This window comes from Rhipicephalus microplus, chromosome 10 (genome assembly GCF_043290135.1).
Source record: "Rhipicephalus microplus isolate Deutch F79 chromosome 10, USDA_Rmic, whole genome shotgun sequence".
NCBI lineage: Eukaryota > Metazoa > Arthropoda > Arachnida > Ixodida > Ixodidae > Rhipicephalus > Rhipicephalus microplus.
Window position 1 is genome coordinate 63,990,687 of NC_134709.1, and position 21,266 is coordinate 64,011,952.

Below are 21,266 nucleotides of genomic sequence, written 5' to 3' on the forward strand. Positions count from 1 at the left end.
TGGTATAAGTGACCTCCAACTGGCAAGATACACACCACTGTTTATTCCAGCAATACCTCAATTGCTCGAAATCTTTAAATTTGTTTTATTTTGTAGCCCAGCGGAGACTGACTTATACCCACTAGGGGAATCGGCCACTGTCTAAGTCATAAAGGAAAAATGTAAATGCTGATTGCCCGGCTAAGTCGGTTTCCTGTGGTATTGTTATCTAATGGCACATTTTTCTCGCAACGAAGTTGTATGTTATGCAAACGATTTCTCTCGTATCAGTAATCTACTCTTTCACGATACCGAAAATACTATCTTTTCTGAGAAAACGTGCTGAAAGAATAGGGTATTTTATATGGTTACGGAACTACGGCACGAAAATACGATAGAGCAGTACGGTTGCGCTGCTCCTCCGGACGACCATACTTGCGTACCATCATTCCTCGCTGACAATGAGAAGAATAACATGCCCCAACAAGAAGTGACAACCTCGTGGTAATTTTTGGAACAGTCTTTGTTGCTGTTGTTAGGGTGCCTTCACTGGTCAACGACCGAGAAAGTATAAGAGCGGTACGGTATAACATCGTACCATGCTTGCGTACCATGTTTCCCTATCTTCCTAAAAAAAACCCTAATATGAGGGTAGCGGCACCACCTCGAACTTTCGGCTTCATTCGCCGTGACGTCGTGCATACTGACGGTGCCTACTGAGGCCTACGGAGTTTCTAATCAGTAAAAACAAAATGTAATTTCAACTTAGTGGGCCATAAATTTAACGTACCAAGTTCGAGAAAATTTTGTAGAGTGAATGGCGCCAGATTACGATGAATGCGCTTTGAAATTCGCGACCCTTACGCGCGTTCGTTCCGGCGTGTAGTCTTTTTTTAACGCTAATGTCTTTAGAACGCTTCTTGCACTCCTAATTTACATACGTTTTATTTTCTTTTTTGTATATCAACACTCAACACTACAGGTGCCCAAGATATTCATATAATTTATTCTTACTTAGTCCTCTGGAGCGGGTTAGGGTTATAGCGAGGTTACAATGCACGTGTTCTAAAAGAACGAGGTTAAAGCTTACTAGGGCTGCGAAGAAATAAAGCGATTGCCATGTTAGAGTACATTTTTTTACTTATACATTTCGTTTTGGACACATCACTACCTCTGTTTCAAACCACATCTGATAGCCTGCATCCCTGCTCAGCTATACTTCTTTTTCGATTTGTGCCTTTCCACTTATAAATACATATATATATATATATATATATATATATATATATATATATATATATATATATATATATATATATATATATATATATATATATATATATATGAGACCTAACAGACAATAATGCCAAGGAAGGTATAGGGGAAGTTATTAGGCCAATTGTAATGTAAATGAGAAGAAAGAAAAGTGGGTGAAAAGATAACTTGCCGTGGGCAGGATCCGAACCTGCGACATTCGAATAACGTGTTCGATGCTCTACCACTTGAGCTACCACGACAGCTCTCCCCCCAGCTACTTTATTGGGTATCTATGTCAATTTAAACGTGGGAGTGTCAGTCAGCGCCACTAGTAGCGCCATGGCCGCGAGTGTGGCACCCTCTCAATGAGCCTGTTTGGCATCACGTAGCACGTGAACTTATTACTAACTGGCAGCTGACCAATAGTCCCTCGTATACAACCTAAAGGCACCAAGTCTGCCAGTACTAGACCCTCGTTAATGAATAAAGGAAACAAGTGTATACCTAAGGGCTCGTTTTTCGTGTTTTACACAATATTAATGAGATCTAACAGACAATAATGCCAAGGAAGGTATAGGGAAGTTATTAGGCCAATTGTAATGTAAATGAGAAGAAAGAAGAGTGGATGAATTGATAACTTGCCGTGGGCAGGATCCGAACCTGCGACCTTCGATTAACGCGTTCGAAGCACGTTTGACCTTCAAATAACGCGTTATTCTCTCTTTGTGGGTGTGCGCCAGTATTAAGAATCGTCATCATCATCACTACTGAACATTCATTGTGTATAGTCATTTCGTTTTTTAAGATGGGTACAAGTTTAATGGTAGAAATTTGCTAAGCTTTGGTGCCTCCATTTAGGGAGATTGACGCAGCGGTGCATTCAATTCGGCTCGCAATTTTATTCAAGCAGCTTAAAATAAATTCTAAAATTCAACTCAAATAAATATCGTTGAATCAACAATAGGGAGTGTAATAAACCATATATGAATTGAATGTAAACATTTGACAGAAGTCTGTCTCGTTGGGTATGAAACTGGGAGATGATATAGGCTCCAACCAAAAGTATTTAAGAGACCCCACGTTTCTGAACCGACTTGGTTCCTTCTTCAGGAGTGACTGCATATGCTACGTAGCAGCAGCGCCTTCAAAGCACTCGAGGGGTGGCTAATGACCCCTCTCTCTGTTTCTCTCTCTCGTTTTGCCGTGGAGCACAGTCCGTGTTTGTACACTGGGGGAAGGGTTCCGAGAGAGCGGTTGATGTCGTGGGCTGTTTCCTGAATGTGCCATGACTCGATTAACAACCTTCTCCTCCAGTTCGGCTCGCTTTCGAAGATCGCCGTCGCTTTAAAATTTATCTTGTGGTCCAATGTCTCCGCATGTTCGGCGAACTGGGCTGCGCTCTTTGTAGATCTTCCGCAAATCGTTGGCGTGTTGCTTCAGTCGTTCCGGTAGGTTTTTTGTCTCACCGATATACGATGCGGGGCACCCGGCGCACGGAATTTCGTAAATGACACCGGGGTAAAGTGAGCTAGAATAGTTTAACCGGGGCTCCTGTCCATTGTTGGCTGGTCTTTCGGGCGGGGGAGGAGGCGGCCCAGCGTACACGCAGGCACATGCGCGATGCGAACCCCCTCCCTCTTGAAGATCTGTGCCAGCATCTCGCTGCTTCCGTGAACGTATGGAACCGAAAAGCGTTTCGGAGGCTGCCAATTAAGGTTGAATGGGGTTTCGTAATACTCTGTTGCTCTGTGCGGCGGGTGGCGGCTCTAATGAAGTTTTTTGGATATCCGTTTTTTCTGAGGTCAGCAATTACGCGGCCCTCTTCTTTCTTTCGCTCTGTGTCATTGGAGCATAAGTTCCTAACTCTCTCGAGTAGCGCAGTCACAACCGAGGCCTTGTGGCAGGCGGTGTGGGAAGAATCGAATTGAAGGTAGCGGCCTGTGTGCGTTGGCTTCCTCTGATCGGAGAACTCCAGGCCGTCACGCCTTCTTTCCACCTGGACGTCAAGAAAGGGCAGGCAGTGGTCGCTCTCACACTCGGTCGGGAATTGTATGGCTGGGTGCACAAAATTCAGGTGCACCCAGCACCTGAATTTGATGGTGCGCAGAGCAACAGAGTATTACGAAACCCCATTCAACCTCAATTGGCAGCCCCCCGAAACGCGTACTGGTTCCATACGTTCACGGAACCAGCGAGACGCTGGCGCGGATCTTCGAGAGGGAGGGGGTTCACATCGCGCATGTGCCTGCGTGTACGCTGGGCCGCCTCCTCTCCCGCCCGAAAGACCAGCCAACAATGGACAGGAGCCCCGGTTAAACTATTCTAGCTCACTTTAACCCGGTGTCATTCACGAAATTCCGTGCGCCGGGTGCCCCGCATCGTATATCGGTGAGACAAAAAACCTACCGGAACGACTGAAGCAACACGCCAACGATGTGCGGAAGATCTACAAAGAGCGCAGCCCAGTTCGCCGAACATGCGGAGACATTGGACCACAAGATAAATTTTAAAGCGACGGCCATCTTCGAAAGTGAGCCGAACTGGAGGAGAAGGTTGTTACTCGAGTCGTGGCACATTCAGGAAACAGCCCACAACATCAACCGCTCTCTCGGAACCCTTCCCCCAGTGTACAAACACGGACTGTGCTCCACGGCAAAACGAGAGAGAGAGAGAGAGACAGAGAGAGGGGTCATTAGCCACCCCTCGAGCGCTTTGAAGACTGCTGCTACGTAGCCTACGCAGTCACCCCTGAAGGAACCAAGTCGGTTCCGAAACGTCGGGTCTCTTAAAAACTTTTGGTTGGAGCCTGTATATTCTCCCTAAACCATATATATTAAATACGGTGGGGTGAAGTAAACGTAGCTGTCTGATCAGCCCGAAATTGGTTACGCGGATGGAGTTAGTAGTGTTATGCTGATGCTGATGCCCTTTGATGGATGGCGCTTACCCACAAAGGGGGATGGGCCAAGAACCGGGCGGCAGGATACTTAAATGAAACTAAACTGAAAATGAAGCCAATCTGAAAAAGTAGCTTAAAATAATACTACCAAAAAACAAAAATGTGTGCTGAGCAAGCGGTCAAACCATCTTTTGTTTTTGAAAGACATAACTACGAATCATAAACTAAAGGCACGAGCCGCAGAAATTCTATCTGAGCGGCTTTTTTTTTTTTTTTTTAGAGTGGGCATGCGTATTTCCCAACAATTTAGCCTTGAAGTGAAGAACTGCTACACATTATTTCTCATAAACTGATGGCAGTGTCCAAGCTTTGAAATAAGAAACAACAGGCAAATATTTGATAATAATGAAATGGGCAACATTTATTATTATCAACAATAACGTGAACGCGCACAACCACAGCAAAGCAAAAAAAAAACGCCAAGAAATATTGCTGCAAATGTTGCTCAGTCAAGGCATTCACAATGCCTTGGGTCTCTGCAACATGCTATCAGTAGTGAAGTACATTAAGAACAACCATGAGAGGTCTTATTATGCATTGATGTGCACTGTGACGGGTGATGAGCCTGTGTCCACTGAACCCGCTAGTGGAACGTCAGCCGGTGACGCTGTGCGTTCAAGGCGACGCCGATGAGGGCCACAGCAAGTGGCGAGACGGCGATTCCTGTAAGCAACGTGGCGTTACCACCGCTCTTCTCAGTTTTCTTGTCCTTGTCGCCTTTATCGCTGTCGCTTGGCTGCGTCAAAAAAAAAAGAAAATGAAAACAAGTGACTTGGGAAGAGACGATCGATTGTTAAAGTAACAAAGCTGAGCTAGTTGATTAGCATTCATTCTAAAAGACAGGTTTTGCGAAAACGGATGCAAGATGTCTGCGTTAGCGGTGTCTTAATTTCTTGTGCCCATGTTGGTATACTTCGTCTCTTGTGATAAAACTTCTAATCTATGCACGAAGATCGACTGGCAGATGAAAAGCGGTATCTTGACAAGGCAATCGAAGCTCTGCAGAGGCAGTCATTAGGTGACACAGCATACATACTCGCGTAAATTATGTGGAGAGGGGGCTTTTGACTTCTCTTTTGCTCGATTGGAGTGGAGAGGGGTACACATTGCAAGTGCTTCTCCGGTTAAATTTATCTTTTAAGCATAATTTAACTGCTCGACAATGAAGTATGTCCGACTCTCCGTAAAACCAACCCTGCAATCTGAAGGCCTTACAAAGAGCAGAAACGGATGTACCAAGTGAAAAGGGCCTTCCATTTTTAAGAGCAACTGTAGGTTGCCAGCTTGCTGAAAGTCTACAGGTTATGCCAAAAAAGCTTCATTATGCGTAGTTTGAAAATGTGATGTACATAAATAAACCCCGATCTATCATATTTTCTTTAAAAAATTAGGCGGAAGCAATTGACGAAAAATTCGCATTCGACCATTCGACTGTGACCATGTCATTTGATGATGATTAGTGGAGTTTATTGGCGGAAGGGCCAGATATGGGCAAAGAGCGCCAGAGTGATGATAATGAATTGTGCGATGTGCAGTGTGGATAAAACAGATGTGACGTGGCTGTAAATGGGCCTAAAAACAGTCACTGTAGGTGCGTAAAAATATACATATAGTAAAATTATGGCAATGACAAATGATGTGTGCTATGGAGGCATAAAATGGTTTAAAAGTGATACGTATGTGAAATAAAAACTTGGCATGGAGCACCAGTGCCTCGACAGAGCCCTTAAAACAAGAGCATGGAGGCCTGGGCTCATTGAAAGCTGCTATCACAGCGGCATCCTCTAAACAGAGGATGCGCTATGAACTTGTTGGGCTAAAAACATGCAATGTTGGACTAAAAATATTCAATACTGCATCCTTTAAAAAGCTTAGAACTAATTTTGCATCAAAAAGCGGCTCTTCGCCAAGAAACAATATCGGATGTAAAAGAAGATGATAGCGGCATGCTAAAGGAAAATATTTTTTTCTCTTTCAGCTTCCAGACACTCCAAAGGACGTGGAGGACGGTTAGCCTCTCGCCACATCTACCACAAGTAGGAGGTTCATCTCCAGTCAGCAGAAAGCTATGGGTACCATAAGTGTGTCCTATTCTGAGGCGACAGAATAGGACAACAGTTCGCCGTGGTCTCGTAGCGGAGGGCCAGTAACCTAGCTGCGGCTTAATCAAGTGAAGCTTATTTATTTCTGTGTCCCACAATCGTTGACAGTGGCGTCGCAGTTTATAGGAAGGGTTTTAGGTCTGTTGCAGGGACAGTAGCAGTAGGGTTAATAACGTGCGATATAATTGACGTGGCCATTTGGTCAGCTAACACATTGCCCTCGACACTTCTATGGCCAGGTACCCAGCAAATAGTAACATGCTGGTTGGACATATACGCAATACACAGGATGGAATACAACTCAATTATTACTGGATTTCTTAATCTAAAAAGTGATCTTAATGCATTTACGATGCTTAATGGGTCTGTATATATAATTGATTTTTGTATGTTTGATTTCCGTACATGCTTCAGAGCCGACAATAGTGCATAACCCTCCGCCGTAAATATACTTGTTTCCGGGTGCAGTACCTCGGATTCCGAGAAGGATGGTCTGCTGCATAAGCTACCTCTGCATGCGACTTAAAAGCGTCGGTATAAAACTCTACGCATGAGTAGTTGGATTGGAGTTCTGGAAAATGCATTTTAATATGTGCTTCTGGTGCGTGTTTAGTGATCTCGACAAATGAGGTGTCACAGTGTATAAGCTGCCACTGCCACGGCGGTAAATGTTTCGCTGTGGGCGTAGGACAAAGTTCTAGCAGCGGAACACCCATCTCCTCACTTAAGTTTCTCACACGCAAAGAGAACGGCTTTCTCACTGCGGGTCGATTATGGAAGAGGGTGGCAGCGGTCATATCGTTTATAGTTGAATAAGAAGGATGCTTGATGTTTGTGCGTACCTTTATAAAATATGTGAAACTGCTATAGGATCGCTGCAGGTGAAGTGACCACTGATTCGACTCTACATAGAGGCTCTGGATCAGACTTGTCCTGAAAGCACCGATTGCTTTTTTTTTTTTGTACAACTTCAAGAGGCACTTTCGATCACTACCCATGTAAAGCACCGGTCGCAAGTCGGATACCCAGATGGTAAACGGGGTCTAGGATTTTTAATGCACTTGGCGTTGCGGAATGATAAATTATAGAGGCATAATCAAGGCGCGACCCGACAAGGCTTTTGTACAACTTCAAGAGGCACTTTCGATCAGTATATCCATGTTGTACGTGATAGGAGTTTTAGGACGTTCATCGCTTTCAAACATTTCATTTTGACATATTTAATATGGGGAATAAACGTCAGCTTAGAAGCTAAAGTGGTTCCCAGGAATTTGTGCTCGCTGCTCACAGAGAGTTCATCTCCCTTGATCGCAACATTTGGTTGTGGCATTACCCCTCGTTTGTTGGAGAAAAGTACGCAAGTACTTTTCTTGGTGTATTTTAAAAACATTTTCATCCGCCCATTTAGAGAATTTATTCATTCCAAGCTGCACTTGTCGTTCGTATATAGACATAGTGCATCATTTAAAACTCATCTGCACATCATAAACATACACGGAATAAAATATCGCGCTTGGAATGACTGACTACAGGGAGTTCATTTTTACAAGAAAGAGTGTGCAACTAAGCACACCCTCTTGCGGAACACCAGTCTTTCGGGTAAAAGTTCTAGAGAGAGCATTTCCCACTTTTACGCGAAAGGTTTGGTTAGACAGATAACTTTTAATTGTGTTTAGCATGTTCCCATGGATGCCCATGGTGGCAAGTTCGCGGAGAATCCCGAATCGCCATGTGGTGTCGTACGCCTTTTCTAAGTCTAGGAATACCGAAAGTACAAACTGCATATGAATAAATGCATCTCTGATGTATGTCTCTATGCGAACAAAGTGGCCTGTTGTCGACCTCCCCTCTCTGAAACCACACTGAAGGGGGTCTAGTATACTGTTACTTTCTAGAAAGTGGATTAAGCGCCAGTTTATCATTTTCTCATATAGTTTGCATAGACAGCTTGTTAGCGCTATTGGCCTGTAGCTGGCGGCCAAGGACGGATCTTTGCCTTGTTTAATTAATGGGATGACTATAGTTTCTTTCCATGACAATGGAATATACCCAGCTGCCCATATGCTATTGAAGAGAGTTAAGAGTGTTTTTAGTGCTTCGGGGTGAAGGTACTTGACCATTTCGTACGTTATACGATGGACACCTGGCGCCGAGTTGTTGCAGCACGCAAGAGATGCCTTAAGTTCAGCTAACGTAAATGGGCAGTTGTAAGTCTCACTGCATGGACGTTTACATTTAAGGGGCTGCCGCTCTTCGCGTTGTGTGAATTTTAAGAACGTTTCTGTATAGTTTGATGCACTTGAGACGTATTCAAAGTGTTCGCCTAAGCAGTCCGCCTGCTCCTCCAGGCTCTCACCTCGGCTATTTACAAAGGGTAGGGGCTGCGACTCCCGAACCATGAACTTGTTTACCCTATTCTAAACCTTTGTTTCGTCGGTGTAAGAATTGATACCAGAGATGTACCTATTCCAACTTTCTTTGCAAGACGACGCGTTCTTCTGGCTTGTGACTTCACCTGTTTGAAATTGACGAGGTTTTCAGCCGTTGGGTAATTTCGGAGTAATCTCCAAGCTTTATTTTGACTACTTCACGCTTTCCGACAATTGTCGTTCCACCATGGAATGCGACGCTTATTAGTCATTCCGTTAGTTTGCTTAATACAATTCACTGCAGCGTCAATAATAAAATCTGTAAGGTATGCCACAGCATCGTCTATATTAAAATCAGCAATGTCATCTTCATCTAAAAATATGTTTTCTCGGAACAGTTCCCAGTTGGCTGACTTGGTGTTCCAACGAGGAAAGTCAGGCGAGCATGTATCTTCTTTAGTTAGCTTCAACATTATCGGAAGTGGTCACTCCCAAAGGGGTTCTTAAGAACAGACCACTCCGGATAAGGAATTAGTGTACTCCAGACAATACTCAGGTCTATAGAAGAGTATGTTGTGCGTAGTGCTATAATATGTTGATTCTTTTTTGTTAAGTAAACATGCACCTGACGAAAACAGTTTTCTATTGGGCGTCCTCGTGCATCCAAACGGGAGTCGCCCCATAGGTGATTATGTGCATTTAGATCAACGATTATATATGGCGGAGGAAGTTCAGCAATGAAGCTTTGAAATTGTGTCTTCGAAAGTTGATAGCACGGAGGAATGTAAATAGAGGTAATTGTTAGTAGCTTCCCGAACAGCACTGCTCGGACAGCAACTGCCTCAAGAGAAGTTCGGAGGTTTAATTGCTTACAGGCAACACCTTTATCAACTATTATAGCGACACCACCCGACGAGGCGGCAGCGTCGTCATGGTCTTTGCGGAAGACGGCATATTGCTTTAGAAAGTTTATTTGTGTGGACTTGAGATGTGTTTCCTGAACACACATCACCTTTGGAGTATGTTTATTAAGGAATTCTCTAATATCATCGAGGTTATGGAGAAGTCCTCTCACATTCCACTGTAAAATCTGTGTGTCCATTTTAGATGTGTTTTGTGCTGTGTGCTCAAGGATGAAAAATTAGCTCACGGGGGCCGTGACACGAGATTTTTCTTTTTTGGATCGGTCGACGGAGTCGCGCCGATCCTTAGGCGCTTGCTGCGCCCTCACGCTCGGAGTTGTGTCCATTGCCTCTTGCGAGGCACTGGACAAGCGCTCTTGCGAGCGCTGCATTTGTTTTGAGGGACTCGCTTCTAAAGACGAGGCCTTCGCGGCCCCAAGCCCGGAGGTTGGTGGGCCCTTCTTAGATGGCGGAGCAGCACTGGCTGCAACCACCGAGGGGGTGGATGGTGTCACCGTCGGCTCACTACGCGTGTGCCAGACAGCGGCCGGGGGCCGTCGTGGCGCTGCCCCCTGACGCGCCACTTCGGCAAAGCTGGTTTCTGGTAGGTAGGACACCTGCCTTCGTGCCTTCTCAAGGAAAATGTTTTCTTTTACTTTAATTGTGACTATTTCCTTTTCTTTTTTCCAGCATGGGCACGACCATGAGTATGCGGCATGCTCCCCATTACAGTTCGCAGAGTGAAGAGAGTTTTCACAGGCTTCAGATGTATGTTCTTCAGCACTGCATTTGGCGCAAGTTAGGTGGCCTCGGCAGTTCTGTGAACTGTGGCCGAACCGCTGGCACTTGTAACATCGGAGAGGGTTCGGTATATATGGCCTCACTCCAAGCCTGATGTACCCAGCCTCAAGGAGTCGGGCAGTACACTTGAATTGAAAGTAAGTATCAGGTGCTTAGTCTGGACTTCTTTTCCATCACGCCTCATCCTAATTCACTTCACGTTGATGACATTCTGTTCGATGAAACCCTCCAGGAGTTCAGCCTCCGTCAGCCGTAACAGGTCATTATCTGAAACAACGCTATGGGTGGTGTTCATGGTTCGGTGTGGGGTTACTATTAATTTGGTATCTCAAAATTTCACTAGATTAGACAATTTTTCATATTGTTTCTGGTCGCGGAGCTCCAACAGGAGGTCACCACTTGCCAATCTCGATGCTTTATGTCCTAGGCCAAAGATTTCTGTCAAAAACTTCGAAACAAGAAAAGGTAAAAGTGTTCGCACTGGTTTGCCGGGTGTGTCAGCGTGGATAACGTGGAATCTGGGAAAAAATACTTTCTGGTGACCAAAAAACTGGAAGACCTCATCGGTGCGCCCTCTTTTCTGAGGGCGATCAGGGAGTGAGGGGAAGGAACTAGCCATATGAAAAGGTTTATTTTCGGCAGCAGCGCCGGCCACCCACCATGGAGTCCTACAAGGGAATGCTGCAGGGTCTGTAAGCACAGGCCCTGCAGACGCCAGCTGTACACTACCACTATAACCAAATATGGTTTATTCAAGGTAGGATAGCCACACAGAGTTAACCCTTGCCGCCAGGAAACACGGAAGTCAACGGAAGAGAGTAGAGGACAGGAAAGATTTGAAGTAAGAGAAAAGACGAAGATGTGAGGTGAAGACAGGAAAAGGCGACTGCAGATTCCCCCCAGGCGGTTCAATCCGGGGGTGCCGTCTACGTGAAGCCAGGGCCAAGGGGGTGTGTTGCCTCTGCCGAGAGGCCTTAAAGGTCCAAGCACCCAGCGTCAGCCCAACCCCCAGGATCCCCTTTTCCCCGGACACGGCTCAGCCACGCATGGCTAGGCGCGGGGGGGGGGGGAACCGAAACCCCCCGTTAGCTCGGGTCCGTGGTGTCGCTACACACCAAACGCCTGCTTACGCAGACGCCCCTGCGGGGACCATGTCATTTGAAAAAGCAATTCCAGTGTTATATTCTATTTTATTTCAGCTCAGCGGGGCTATAGTGAAAACCTTTTTGGTGGTTTGAACAAGTGACATCCTTGTTTCTTTTCTAAGCACTTCCGGCCCGATATCTCTGCTTTTTCGAGTATTCATAAGTAAAACAGAGCTTGTACAAACTGATGGTTTCGATCAAACTGATGAGGCATGGTGGATACATACAGCCAGGGGGTCGTTACGTTGATGAAGTTGTCTTTAAAGCACGGTACACATTGAATCCGGGATATTGAATAGCAACAAAAACCTCATTTCCTATCCTTACTGAGTTGATAGTATAGAGTTGGGGAAGAGTGAAATAGAAAACTAGAGAAATCAAGGCAGAAAAGTAACACGCTTGCACGCACAGCAGCGTGTACCACGCAATCAGGTTGGTTATACTAAAGAATCTAAACATGAAGCACTGTATTCCAAATGTACAGAGCACATTTTCGCTGAAGGATGGTCAACCATGCATGAAGGGCCTTAGGAGGCTGGCAATATACTTCTTATTGGCCATCCAATCAGGGAATCAGGGAATCTCACGAAATTTTTTAGGCATCTTCTAGAATCGCGTACACTCGAAGAAAAGAAAAAAAAAGTGGGGTGGAGGGGCCGTTTGTCCTGTTTGCCACACGTGACGTGTCATGTTTGTCCCACGTAGAACACTTTGGAGAGTCAGCCACCCACTACAGGGAGTTACGTGGGTGAATGACTTGCGTGGCAAAAATAGACTTTTCTCCCCAGACTGGTGAACGTACAACTTCCCTTTGTTCTTGCGAAAAAAAAAACGAGGCCTGTTCTGTGGCTTTACACCAAAGCCATCCGGTCGACCCTTAACTGCATGGTGGTCGCTGGAGGTGACCCTTTCACCTTTTTTTTTACTAAAGATACCAATTCCTTCTTTAGAGAAAGTAATTTTACCACAAAGTTAATTTGTCAATAGAAGTCCATTTGCTGCCACAAATGAGTTCTGTGCATAGCAGTTGATTCCAGCTTCTCTCCATTTTTTTTTACCATCCTCTATTGACGATTTCTCAAAATGATTTTCGACAACTGCTCGAGTGCACTCACCGACGGGGCCTCTATCTTTATGGCTGATGACATCAGACCGACGTAGAAATCCGGCTTTGTCCTCACAGCGGTAGCCCTGGCATTAAAGGAAACTTTTGTGAGACGCAAAGCTTCAAGTGGAAGCACTGCAACTTGTGCCAATGAAGTAAGCATCACACAAAAGGTAAACGTATACATGTGCACCCCTTGATGTGCAAGTTTACCGATTGAGAGTTTTTGGCTCACCTGAACATGACGTCTCCAGTGAAGCTGTCCGGAGCTGTCCACGTGACTGCGACAGAATTCTTGTCCCCGTTGTGAGTGTGAGTGACAGCACTCTGCAGTAGGCATGCGTCAGAAGTGGGCGCGTTATAATCACTGCGTTCGTACGTCCCGAAGCCACGATATTCTTGTAAGGGATGCAGTAATTGTGGTCTCCAGGAATTCAAACAACCTGGAGTTCTTAAATGGGCTCCTAAATTAAAATTATCTTTAACATGCACACGGGACTCGATTTTTTTTCTACATGCGTAAAAAATTGTCCATGCATCGGTGTGCTTCTCTGCAAAACACGTTGAAAAACGATAGCCTCCTGTGTAGAGGCGCTGCATGAGAAATGGCGCCATCTGGCAGCATTGTGATGAAACGAAAGTATTTATTAGAATGCATAGCCACTGATAGGTGACAGCACCATGTCGTTTTAACGAAGCATTAGAAGCACCCGTTTTTTTTCGTTCATAACGTACCATTGCCAGTGTGGCGTAATAAACTGCAGTCTTCAGAATTACGTATATAAGCATCTTATAAATACACAAACACACTACCTAATACGTATCGATGTTTCGCCTCAAATATGTGTAATATTTGCTTTTTTTGATCGACAATATTCAGGAGTAAGAACGCAAGCACCAGATCAAGAAAGGTGGGCTTTCAGCAGGGATTTAAACTTTCGTAAACTTTCGCCGTGTGGTTGCATTGTTGGACAGATGCCAGCAAACATACAGTCGAAAGATTTTGCGTTTAAGTATCCCGAGAAAGTATATCATATTTGAAAATGTGGCCGTCACAGCCCGAATTTAGATCCCGCGACCCCGGCGTCAGCAATCGCGCACCACATTCACGAGACCACAGGGGCGAATGACACACCAGCGCTGCACAAGACGAGTCTCCAAACCATTAGCTCGTTACGCGGCTGTCCCTGGATAGACCGCACTTCGTTTCATGGCGTAAGATCATAATCACTGAATTACCGTCCACTAATGAGTAGACTCACCTAACCAGAGCAATCATTCTGCGCCCACGGACATCTTCCACTCGGCTTAAATTATTTCACGTCACATTGGTTACTGTTACCATCGTTTATTTCAAACGCCTCACAGTATTGTAAACGTTTTTCCGAAAGCACCTTCCGCAACTAAAGAGCAACTTTTTTAAAAGAGCGCAAGCTAATGCGGGCAAATAACTGATGTTATAGAACACTGTTTAATGCACCAGAGTGAATTTTATACGTCGTAACCATGACGTCGCTACCACCGGTAATTCGCCCTATGGAAAGACGTTGCCTTCGAAAATAAACTTTACGACACCTGATGATCTATACTCACGTCTGTATGGCCATCGCAATCCAACCCTTTCATTGTGTCGGGCTTGTCAATCGTGAACTTTCCCGATACCACGCCGCCATCTTTGCTCACTGCTTTGATGAGGAAACCCTTGAAGGTCCCAGTCAAAACCACTGCATCAAAGAACCATTAGCAAAAGATCATCATCGTACTCCTTCACCAGACGAAAACATTCGTTTTCACGCCAGCTGAGCGGCAGTTACCCACGCGCGCATGCACGAACTCTTGCTTGACTACCACGAAAACAGGGACTAGTGACTCCTGGCGTCTTCACATTTGCCGTACACACTTCTTAAAGGCGAAGCTCCTTACACCGTGGGTCGTACGTTCCGTGTCGTCCTGGTCGTAGTAGTAGCCACCTCTCATTTAGTCCTTAAAATGTGCGCTGGATGACGGTATTTGTGTATGATAAATATATGCATGAAAAGATGCGAGATGGTGGTACTTGGTGTGTTCACTAGATGGACGAACGGATAGACAGACAGAGACAGACGGAAGGCCGAACTCAAGAACGAACGGAAGCACGGATGGACTGACAGACGCTTTGGCCCACTCATCATCCTTCCCTCCGTAAATAAGCTGCGATTTTTTTTCTTTAATTTCGATGCAGCTTACGGCCGGTGCTAGTCATTTGTCCGTAGCCGTAGCCACGCTAGTACTCAGAGCGTCCATAAGATGGCTCTGTAGTAAAACGCTCGCTCTACTCTGACGCGTGCTCTGGTGCGTGTGTAGACCTCCAGCGGCACTGCGCTGCTCTGTATATAATACAAGCGCTTACTCCTCCCTCTATCACACGCATAAAGCGTAGTAGCATAAATGAAGACAAGACCATGAGTGCAGCGGAGACGAGGGCTAGCAAAACGGCACTGTGCGCCACCATGAACGCCTACAGTAATAAATAAAGAGTACCTCTTTACAGAACCTAAAGTCAACCCATGGCTGCTTCACATACTACTCGGAGTTCACTTTACGGGGAGATGTGTGTGATGTGCTTTTCTTTCTGTCCTTTTTCTACTTCATTTATTTTCGCATTGCGCAACGCTCTCCCACAACTGTCCCTAATTCATGCAAGGAGTTTGATTTCCTCCGTGCGTAGCAGCGAAATACTTTAGCTCTTACAGGCAACAACAACAGGTCGTGCGTCCACATCCGGGCAACACGGAAATGTGGAAACGTGAAGTTACGAGTGACCTGGACAAAAGATTAGATTGTCACATCAGAAACGGCCGATCAACGAAAAGCCCATGATCGAGTGGGCATCGACTGGAAAATGACGCGTACGAAATCTGCACGTGACCACCGAACCTTCCGGTGGTCACGGCATTTCTTGGAGCTCTGGGACGTCGGAGTTTCCTCGTGCGACGCCGCCATCCCGATTTACAAAAGCTTCGCCTAGATTTCCACAAGTGTTCGCTGGAGTTTACATGGCACCATCGGCGCTCAAGTTAGCAGCGTCACGCAACGGCCATATGGAAACGGCGGTAAACGACCAGAGCTTGACGGGCTAATATTCTGATCATCGTTATCTTTTCTTCGAACTCGGAATCCACGTTTTCGGATAAACACGATGTTGGATAGACGGTCGTCTGGAAATTTCTTTAGCAGTTCGGATTTATCCAAAAAGCTACGTGTTTTAATGGTCATTACGATTGCTGCATTCTTCATCGAAAAGTGACGTGCTAGGCAGTTACAGATACATCGGCTGGTTTGGACAATAGAAAGCATCTAACGTCAACACTATCTCATAGACCACTTACACAGCACATTTAACACAGGGATGGTCAAGGGCGCCGCGAGAAACTTCAACGTATGCCGTGCAACCGGCTGCACGAGATGATATAGGGAAAAAGCACAAAGCTATATACACAAAGGGACTTCGTCAAACACTCCCGCAGTGAATCCCAGTTCTTAAATAAAAAAAAATTCTCCACTCAATGCAGAAGTTTACAAAACACGAGCATTCAAACAAATGTAATGTCTTATCAGGATGAAAGTTTCCCGATATATGCAAACAAAACCTGCGGAGAACTGCAAGGTGGCTCAAAGGTATACACAATTTGCTTGCATGTGCTCCAAATTGTCGATGAATTCACCGTAGCGCTGCCAATCGCTAGCTTCCTAGTTGGCTCAGTCGGTAAAGTGAACACCCCGGAAAGGCGCTGTTTCCGGTTTCGATCCCACGATCAGGATGAATTTTTCGGCAACTAAAAAGCTTTTCGTTCTGAGAATTCGATATGGGTTTTTTGTGAATTCGTGCCACAAACGGGTGGTTTCCATATGTTTTTCCTTTCATTCCCCTGCGATATGTTCCATGTGCTTTTAAGTTTCGTGTTTAGATATAACATTTAGGGGCATCGGAGAACCAAGACCAATGCAAAATTAAAACTCCGGGTTTTGCATAATGAAGGATTTGCGAGAAATGAACTTCGATAAACTACTTCCCAACAAAACATAAAAGCACCTTTCGACCTCGCCATGGCGAATGTCTTTCTTAATGACCTCCATTAAGCCCACCCCGTTCTGTATAAGCCTATTCGGTTTACAACTAAAAAAAAGAAAAAGAAAACAGTACAAGCAGCAACGTTGAACTTCTTGTGATCAGTCCTTCATTCTCTTGTCCGGGCTGTAATTTGCGTTATTTTCGAGAAGTGCAAGGACACAGAAGTTGTCTTCTGAAAGCGGCTAAACGCTGTTGCAAAGCGCAAACTGTCGGAACTCTGCATGCTCAGTCTAAAAAGAGCAATTGCAAAAAAACGCAACCTGGTAAAAAAAAAACACCAATCCAAATCACGAAAACACCATAAATGAAGCTTCACTTGTTAGTCAACACTAGTTTCCATATATCTGGCAGTTGACTTTTTCTTGCTCTTTTTTTTTGTCTACCGAACTACCTACACACCTATCCATTCACCTACCTATACATATCTATCTATCATTCTATCCTATACTTCCTATACATTCTACCTATCATTCTACCTATCATTCTACCTATACATATCTATCCACATCTACGTATACATCTATCTATTACGAAAATGTGCAGCACCTGCATCCACTCACCCTTGACGTTTCGCTTGCCGTCCATCGCAGCGGTCAGGTCAAGGGTACCCTTATCGTTGGACGCCGCCGAGCCATGTTGTGGCATCATGTCATTGCAGGCCTGAACCGGCGCTCCACTGGGGTAGCATACGGTCCCGCGAAACAGTACGACCAGCAGGCACAGATTGCGCAGGAACATGACGCTCACTTCGGTGACGGCGCAGAACCGGAAAGATGGTTGAATAAATAAATAAATGTTTTGAATGCTTCAATCAATTCTAGAGTTTTTATACCAATAAACAAAAAATCACTAACTGTTCGGCACTTCACGATAGGGCTGATTTAATTCAATAGTAAATTTGTTTCACTTTTGAATGACCGGCAAGTCAAGCGAACTCAACTGGCGGGTTAATTTTCACCACGATTCACTCGTGGCAACATTCTCTGGCGCACCCATGAACTTTTAAAGCTTAAGAAAGCTCCTGCAAACTGTATCCGTTGGACCAATTCACTTTCGACGTGCTTTTCATTTTTATTAAGTCACTATAGTTACATTGGCCTTGTACACATGTAGAAACCATTGCGACGTAGCAGAGGGTTTGGCGATACCTCGTCTGGTAGCGATGAAACATCGGTGAAAGCTGTGAAAGACGCCGACTAATTTGACATTGTAACCAAAGCTTTTCGTGTGAGAGCCCCAAAACCTCATCGTATATGTGTTCTCACTTTATCAATACTTTTTTTGTTTGCGAGTTGGTTAGTTAAAGAGCAAGTAAGTACGTGTCCAAACAGACACACACCAGAGAAACAACACGTGCGCAGGAGGAAATAACTGATTATGATCGATGTATTTCAGTTTCCACCAACCATTTTAATATGGAAGTTCGCAGTACTCGGAATAGTGCACTGAAATCATCTCGCGATACATACCAGCAGAGTGACTAGTAAAGCTTGCATTCCGAGTTTTTCGCGAAACCCGAGGTGCAGTGCCATCCGCCTAGGCTGAACATGGCTTTGCGTGGCCGCACTCTGCTGAGCGTGGCACCGGATCAAAAGCGACCGCGCATTGAAGCGAAGCGGCGCTCGCGCACATGTATACCGACGGGAAATACTACGTCGCGTCATGTGCAGCAGTGCTGGAGCGTGACGCCGCCTCTTGCTTTCCTGTAGGACAGCAAGAACAGCGCCTTCCTGCGCCGTTTCGATGCGCGGCGGCGCTTGATACACTGGCGCTCCACAGAGTGTGGCCACGTGGAGCCATGTTCACCTCAAGAGTGGATGGCACTGTACAGCAATCACTATGCCTAACTCGCACTCAGACGAATGGCTCGACCTGCTAGATAGATGGATATGGCTTTACCCTTTAGATCGGGCGGTGGCTAGCGCCACCAAGCCGTAATACTTAATGAACCAAAAACTAGATATATTTTTTTTCGCTTCGACCGACGCCCGAGCCGCCAAGGGTCGAAACCGGGTATGTTTGCTGCAGCTAACGATAGATGGAGCGCCGATCGATTTCACTTCTAAATTTAAGTTTCACTTCTACCAGACCGGCGAGTCAAGTGAACTCCGTTGGAGGGCCGATTTTCACGACGATTCACTGGTGGCAACGTCCTCTGGCACGCATGAAATTTGCTGCAGTATTGTTTATATCTGCAATGAACCTTTGCGTTTGAAAGTACCCGTGGAGATAAGCATTACGAATTTCATGGACGAGCGTGAGATCGTCCATTTTGACTATCTAGAATTCTGTAACGGCATTTTTTTTTTTTGCTGTTCTTTTCGCACCGAGACAGAAAACGTGGCCACCGTGGCCGGGAATCAATGTAACACTCATGAGCTTACCTGCGTCATACCTTAACCACTAAGCCATTGATATGTTGGGTTTAACGCCCCGAAACCACCATATGAATGAGAGACGCCGTAGTGGAGGGCTCCGGAAATTTCGCCCCCCGGAGGTTCTTTAAACCACTAAGCCACCACGGCGATTTACGGTTAAGACAGTTTAGACTTCTGTGACATATATGGGCATATAAAAACACGAAAACAGCGCCCGACATTTCATTTCCGCGTTTATCACTTGCCCACATTGCAGTGTGAATCACCAATATGCAATCAATATAAAATAAGCAACCATTGCACTGCATAGAAAGCCGTTAACTTGCGCAGATAAACCAGCGAAAGAAATCCGGTCGAAGTGCGTGCCTAATAAAGTCATGCGCTTGCGAGGGTCGGTTTCTGTGAATGCACTGTGCCTCATGGTTGGTCTGAATGACAATGAATTAATGACAAAGTAGTGGTTCTTAGTCTTGTTGACGTTTCTGTAGGGCACTCGACAATCTATAACGGGGCAATGCGGACAATATCAGCCACACCCACTGCATAACTTGCCCGGGTCCAACGAAATTCTGTTACGTGTTTCCACAACGCATTTCAAACTTTTTACAATTGCTGTAAAACAAAAAAAAAGTCATAGCGACTCGATACTTCATTGAAAAGCAGACGAGCAACGCCTGTTGCGCTGAACATGAGAACCGCAGCGTCCTCAGAGCACTGGGAGCGCAACACGGAACACCACCCAACACGCTTGCCAACATTTTCGCTTATGTAATAATTTTCCACGATTACCTAAAGAGAAAAGCTAGTCATCCGTGTCTTTGCGTTTTTAAGCAATTCAATATTTGGGTGGATAGCAGCTGCATGCGTGGCGTTCGCTCGCCCTTCGTTCGCTGCTGCGTAAAGCCTGTTGCGGCAGTAGCACCAGCTGGACCGGAAGTCAGTTTTGCGCCTGCTTTCAGAGTATGACGGAGGCGGAGAGTTCGGCAACTGAGCATGCTCTATAAACGTTGACCTAAACAGCATGCTCGTGCTCGGTTACAGACTTTAGCCGCTGAACTAAACAGCATGCTCGTGCTCGGTTACCTACTTCAACCGCGAAATATCCGAAGCACAGAGTAAGGAAACACGCAACAACACGAACAAATGTTCTTTACCGCGAAATATTCCAAGCTCGGAGAAAAACACACAAAAAGAACAATTGTTTCTTTACTCTGGGTGTAATATTTCACGGCTAAAGTACGTCATTAAGCAAGTATACCAAATATAGGCCAACCATCAGTCTCGATACATGCTCGTGCTTAACGCGGCAACGCCCCAACCGTTAAGCTGCTGCGGCGGGCACCGAGTCGTCACGTGACGCGAGCAGTGAATGTCGTGCGATGTAAGTGTGGACACGCCCCACAAGCGAACACATTCTTTCAGCATTCGAAAACGTTTAGAAAAGTCGGCCGCGAGGCCCGAGCGCTGTCCGGATTTTACGGCCCTCACGCAAAACAAATTCGACGCCGCTCTACCTGGCTACCCGGAACACTTTTCCGGATAATATAGGTAACAGACTTTAAAGTTTTATTCCAAAGACTATGACCCGCATTCTGAAATGAACTCTATCTTTATCCCGCGTTTTCCGTACTTGTTTTCAGCCTTTAGTTTGTTTGATAAATAAAAATAGGTCATTTCTCACAAGTACACATACTGTCACATCTTACCTTGTTACCAGTTTTTGCACCTTTATAACAGATCTAGAGTACAGAAACTTGAAGAAAACGGGAGATAAGGATCAGGTTAGCTTGTGAGTATGGGCCTGTGTTCGCGCGTGGCAGCAATGGCACTTGCATTTCATGGCCTTGCTTCGGTATACGTTAAGCAACCGCGTATATAGGGAGATGTGCAGCGGCGTGCGACAGGCGAATCTACTTACCGAGGTGACGGGAAGACATGGGCGCCCTTGACGACAAGATACGACGAAGTGAACGCGAACTGGGGTACACGTACAAAATCGAGCTGGGAGTGAACACCGCTGACAATTGTGCTGCCGGTTTTCCGGTCAGGGTCGCGGAATCGTTTCGTGAAGCAAACACCAGGTGCAAAGGACGAGAAGTTGAAAAAAATAATATTGATAAAGTTTGCTGTATCGCGCCGCAGAGCAACAGGCGTGATC

The 21,266-nt window shown here is 45.5% G+C and overlaps 1 protein-coding gene across 2 annotated transcripts; it reads right to left on the bottom strand.

Annotated features, from left to right (window-relative positions):
• Positions 1–4,530: 4,530 nt before the first annotated feature.
• On the bottom strand, positions 4,531–21,183 carry LOC119180975 (putative defense protein). Of its 2 annotated transcripts, none has more exons than XM_037432127.2 (6): positions 21,027–21,183; positions 17,291–17,476; positions 14,213–14,343; positions 12,855–12,946; positions 12,630–12,705; positions 4,531–4,931 (listed from the first exon to the last, which is right to left on the bottom strand). In XM_037432127.2, exons 1-6 carry the CDS (start codon positions 21,043–21,045, stop codon positions 4,779–4,781), a joined length of 657 nt encoding a protein of 218 aa, XP_037288024.2. In that variant the 5' UTR covers positions 21,046–21,183; the 3' UTR covers positions 4,531–4,778. The 2 variants fall into 2 exon arrangements, with proteins under 2 accessions (XP_037288024.2, XP_075731878.1); XM_075875763.1 differs by lacking the exon at positions 21,027–21,183 and adding an exon at positions 20,815–20,922.
• Between the last annotated feature and the right edge of the window lie 83 nt (positions 21,184–21,266).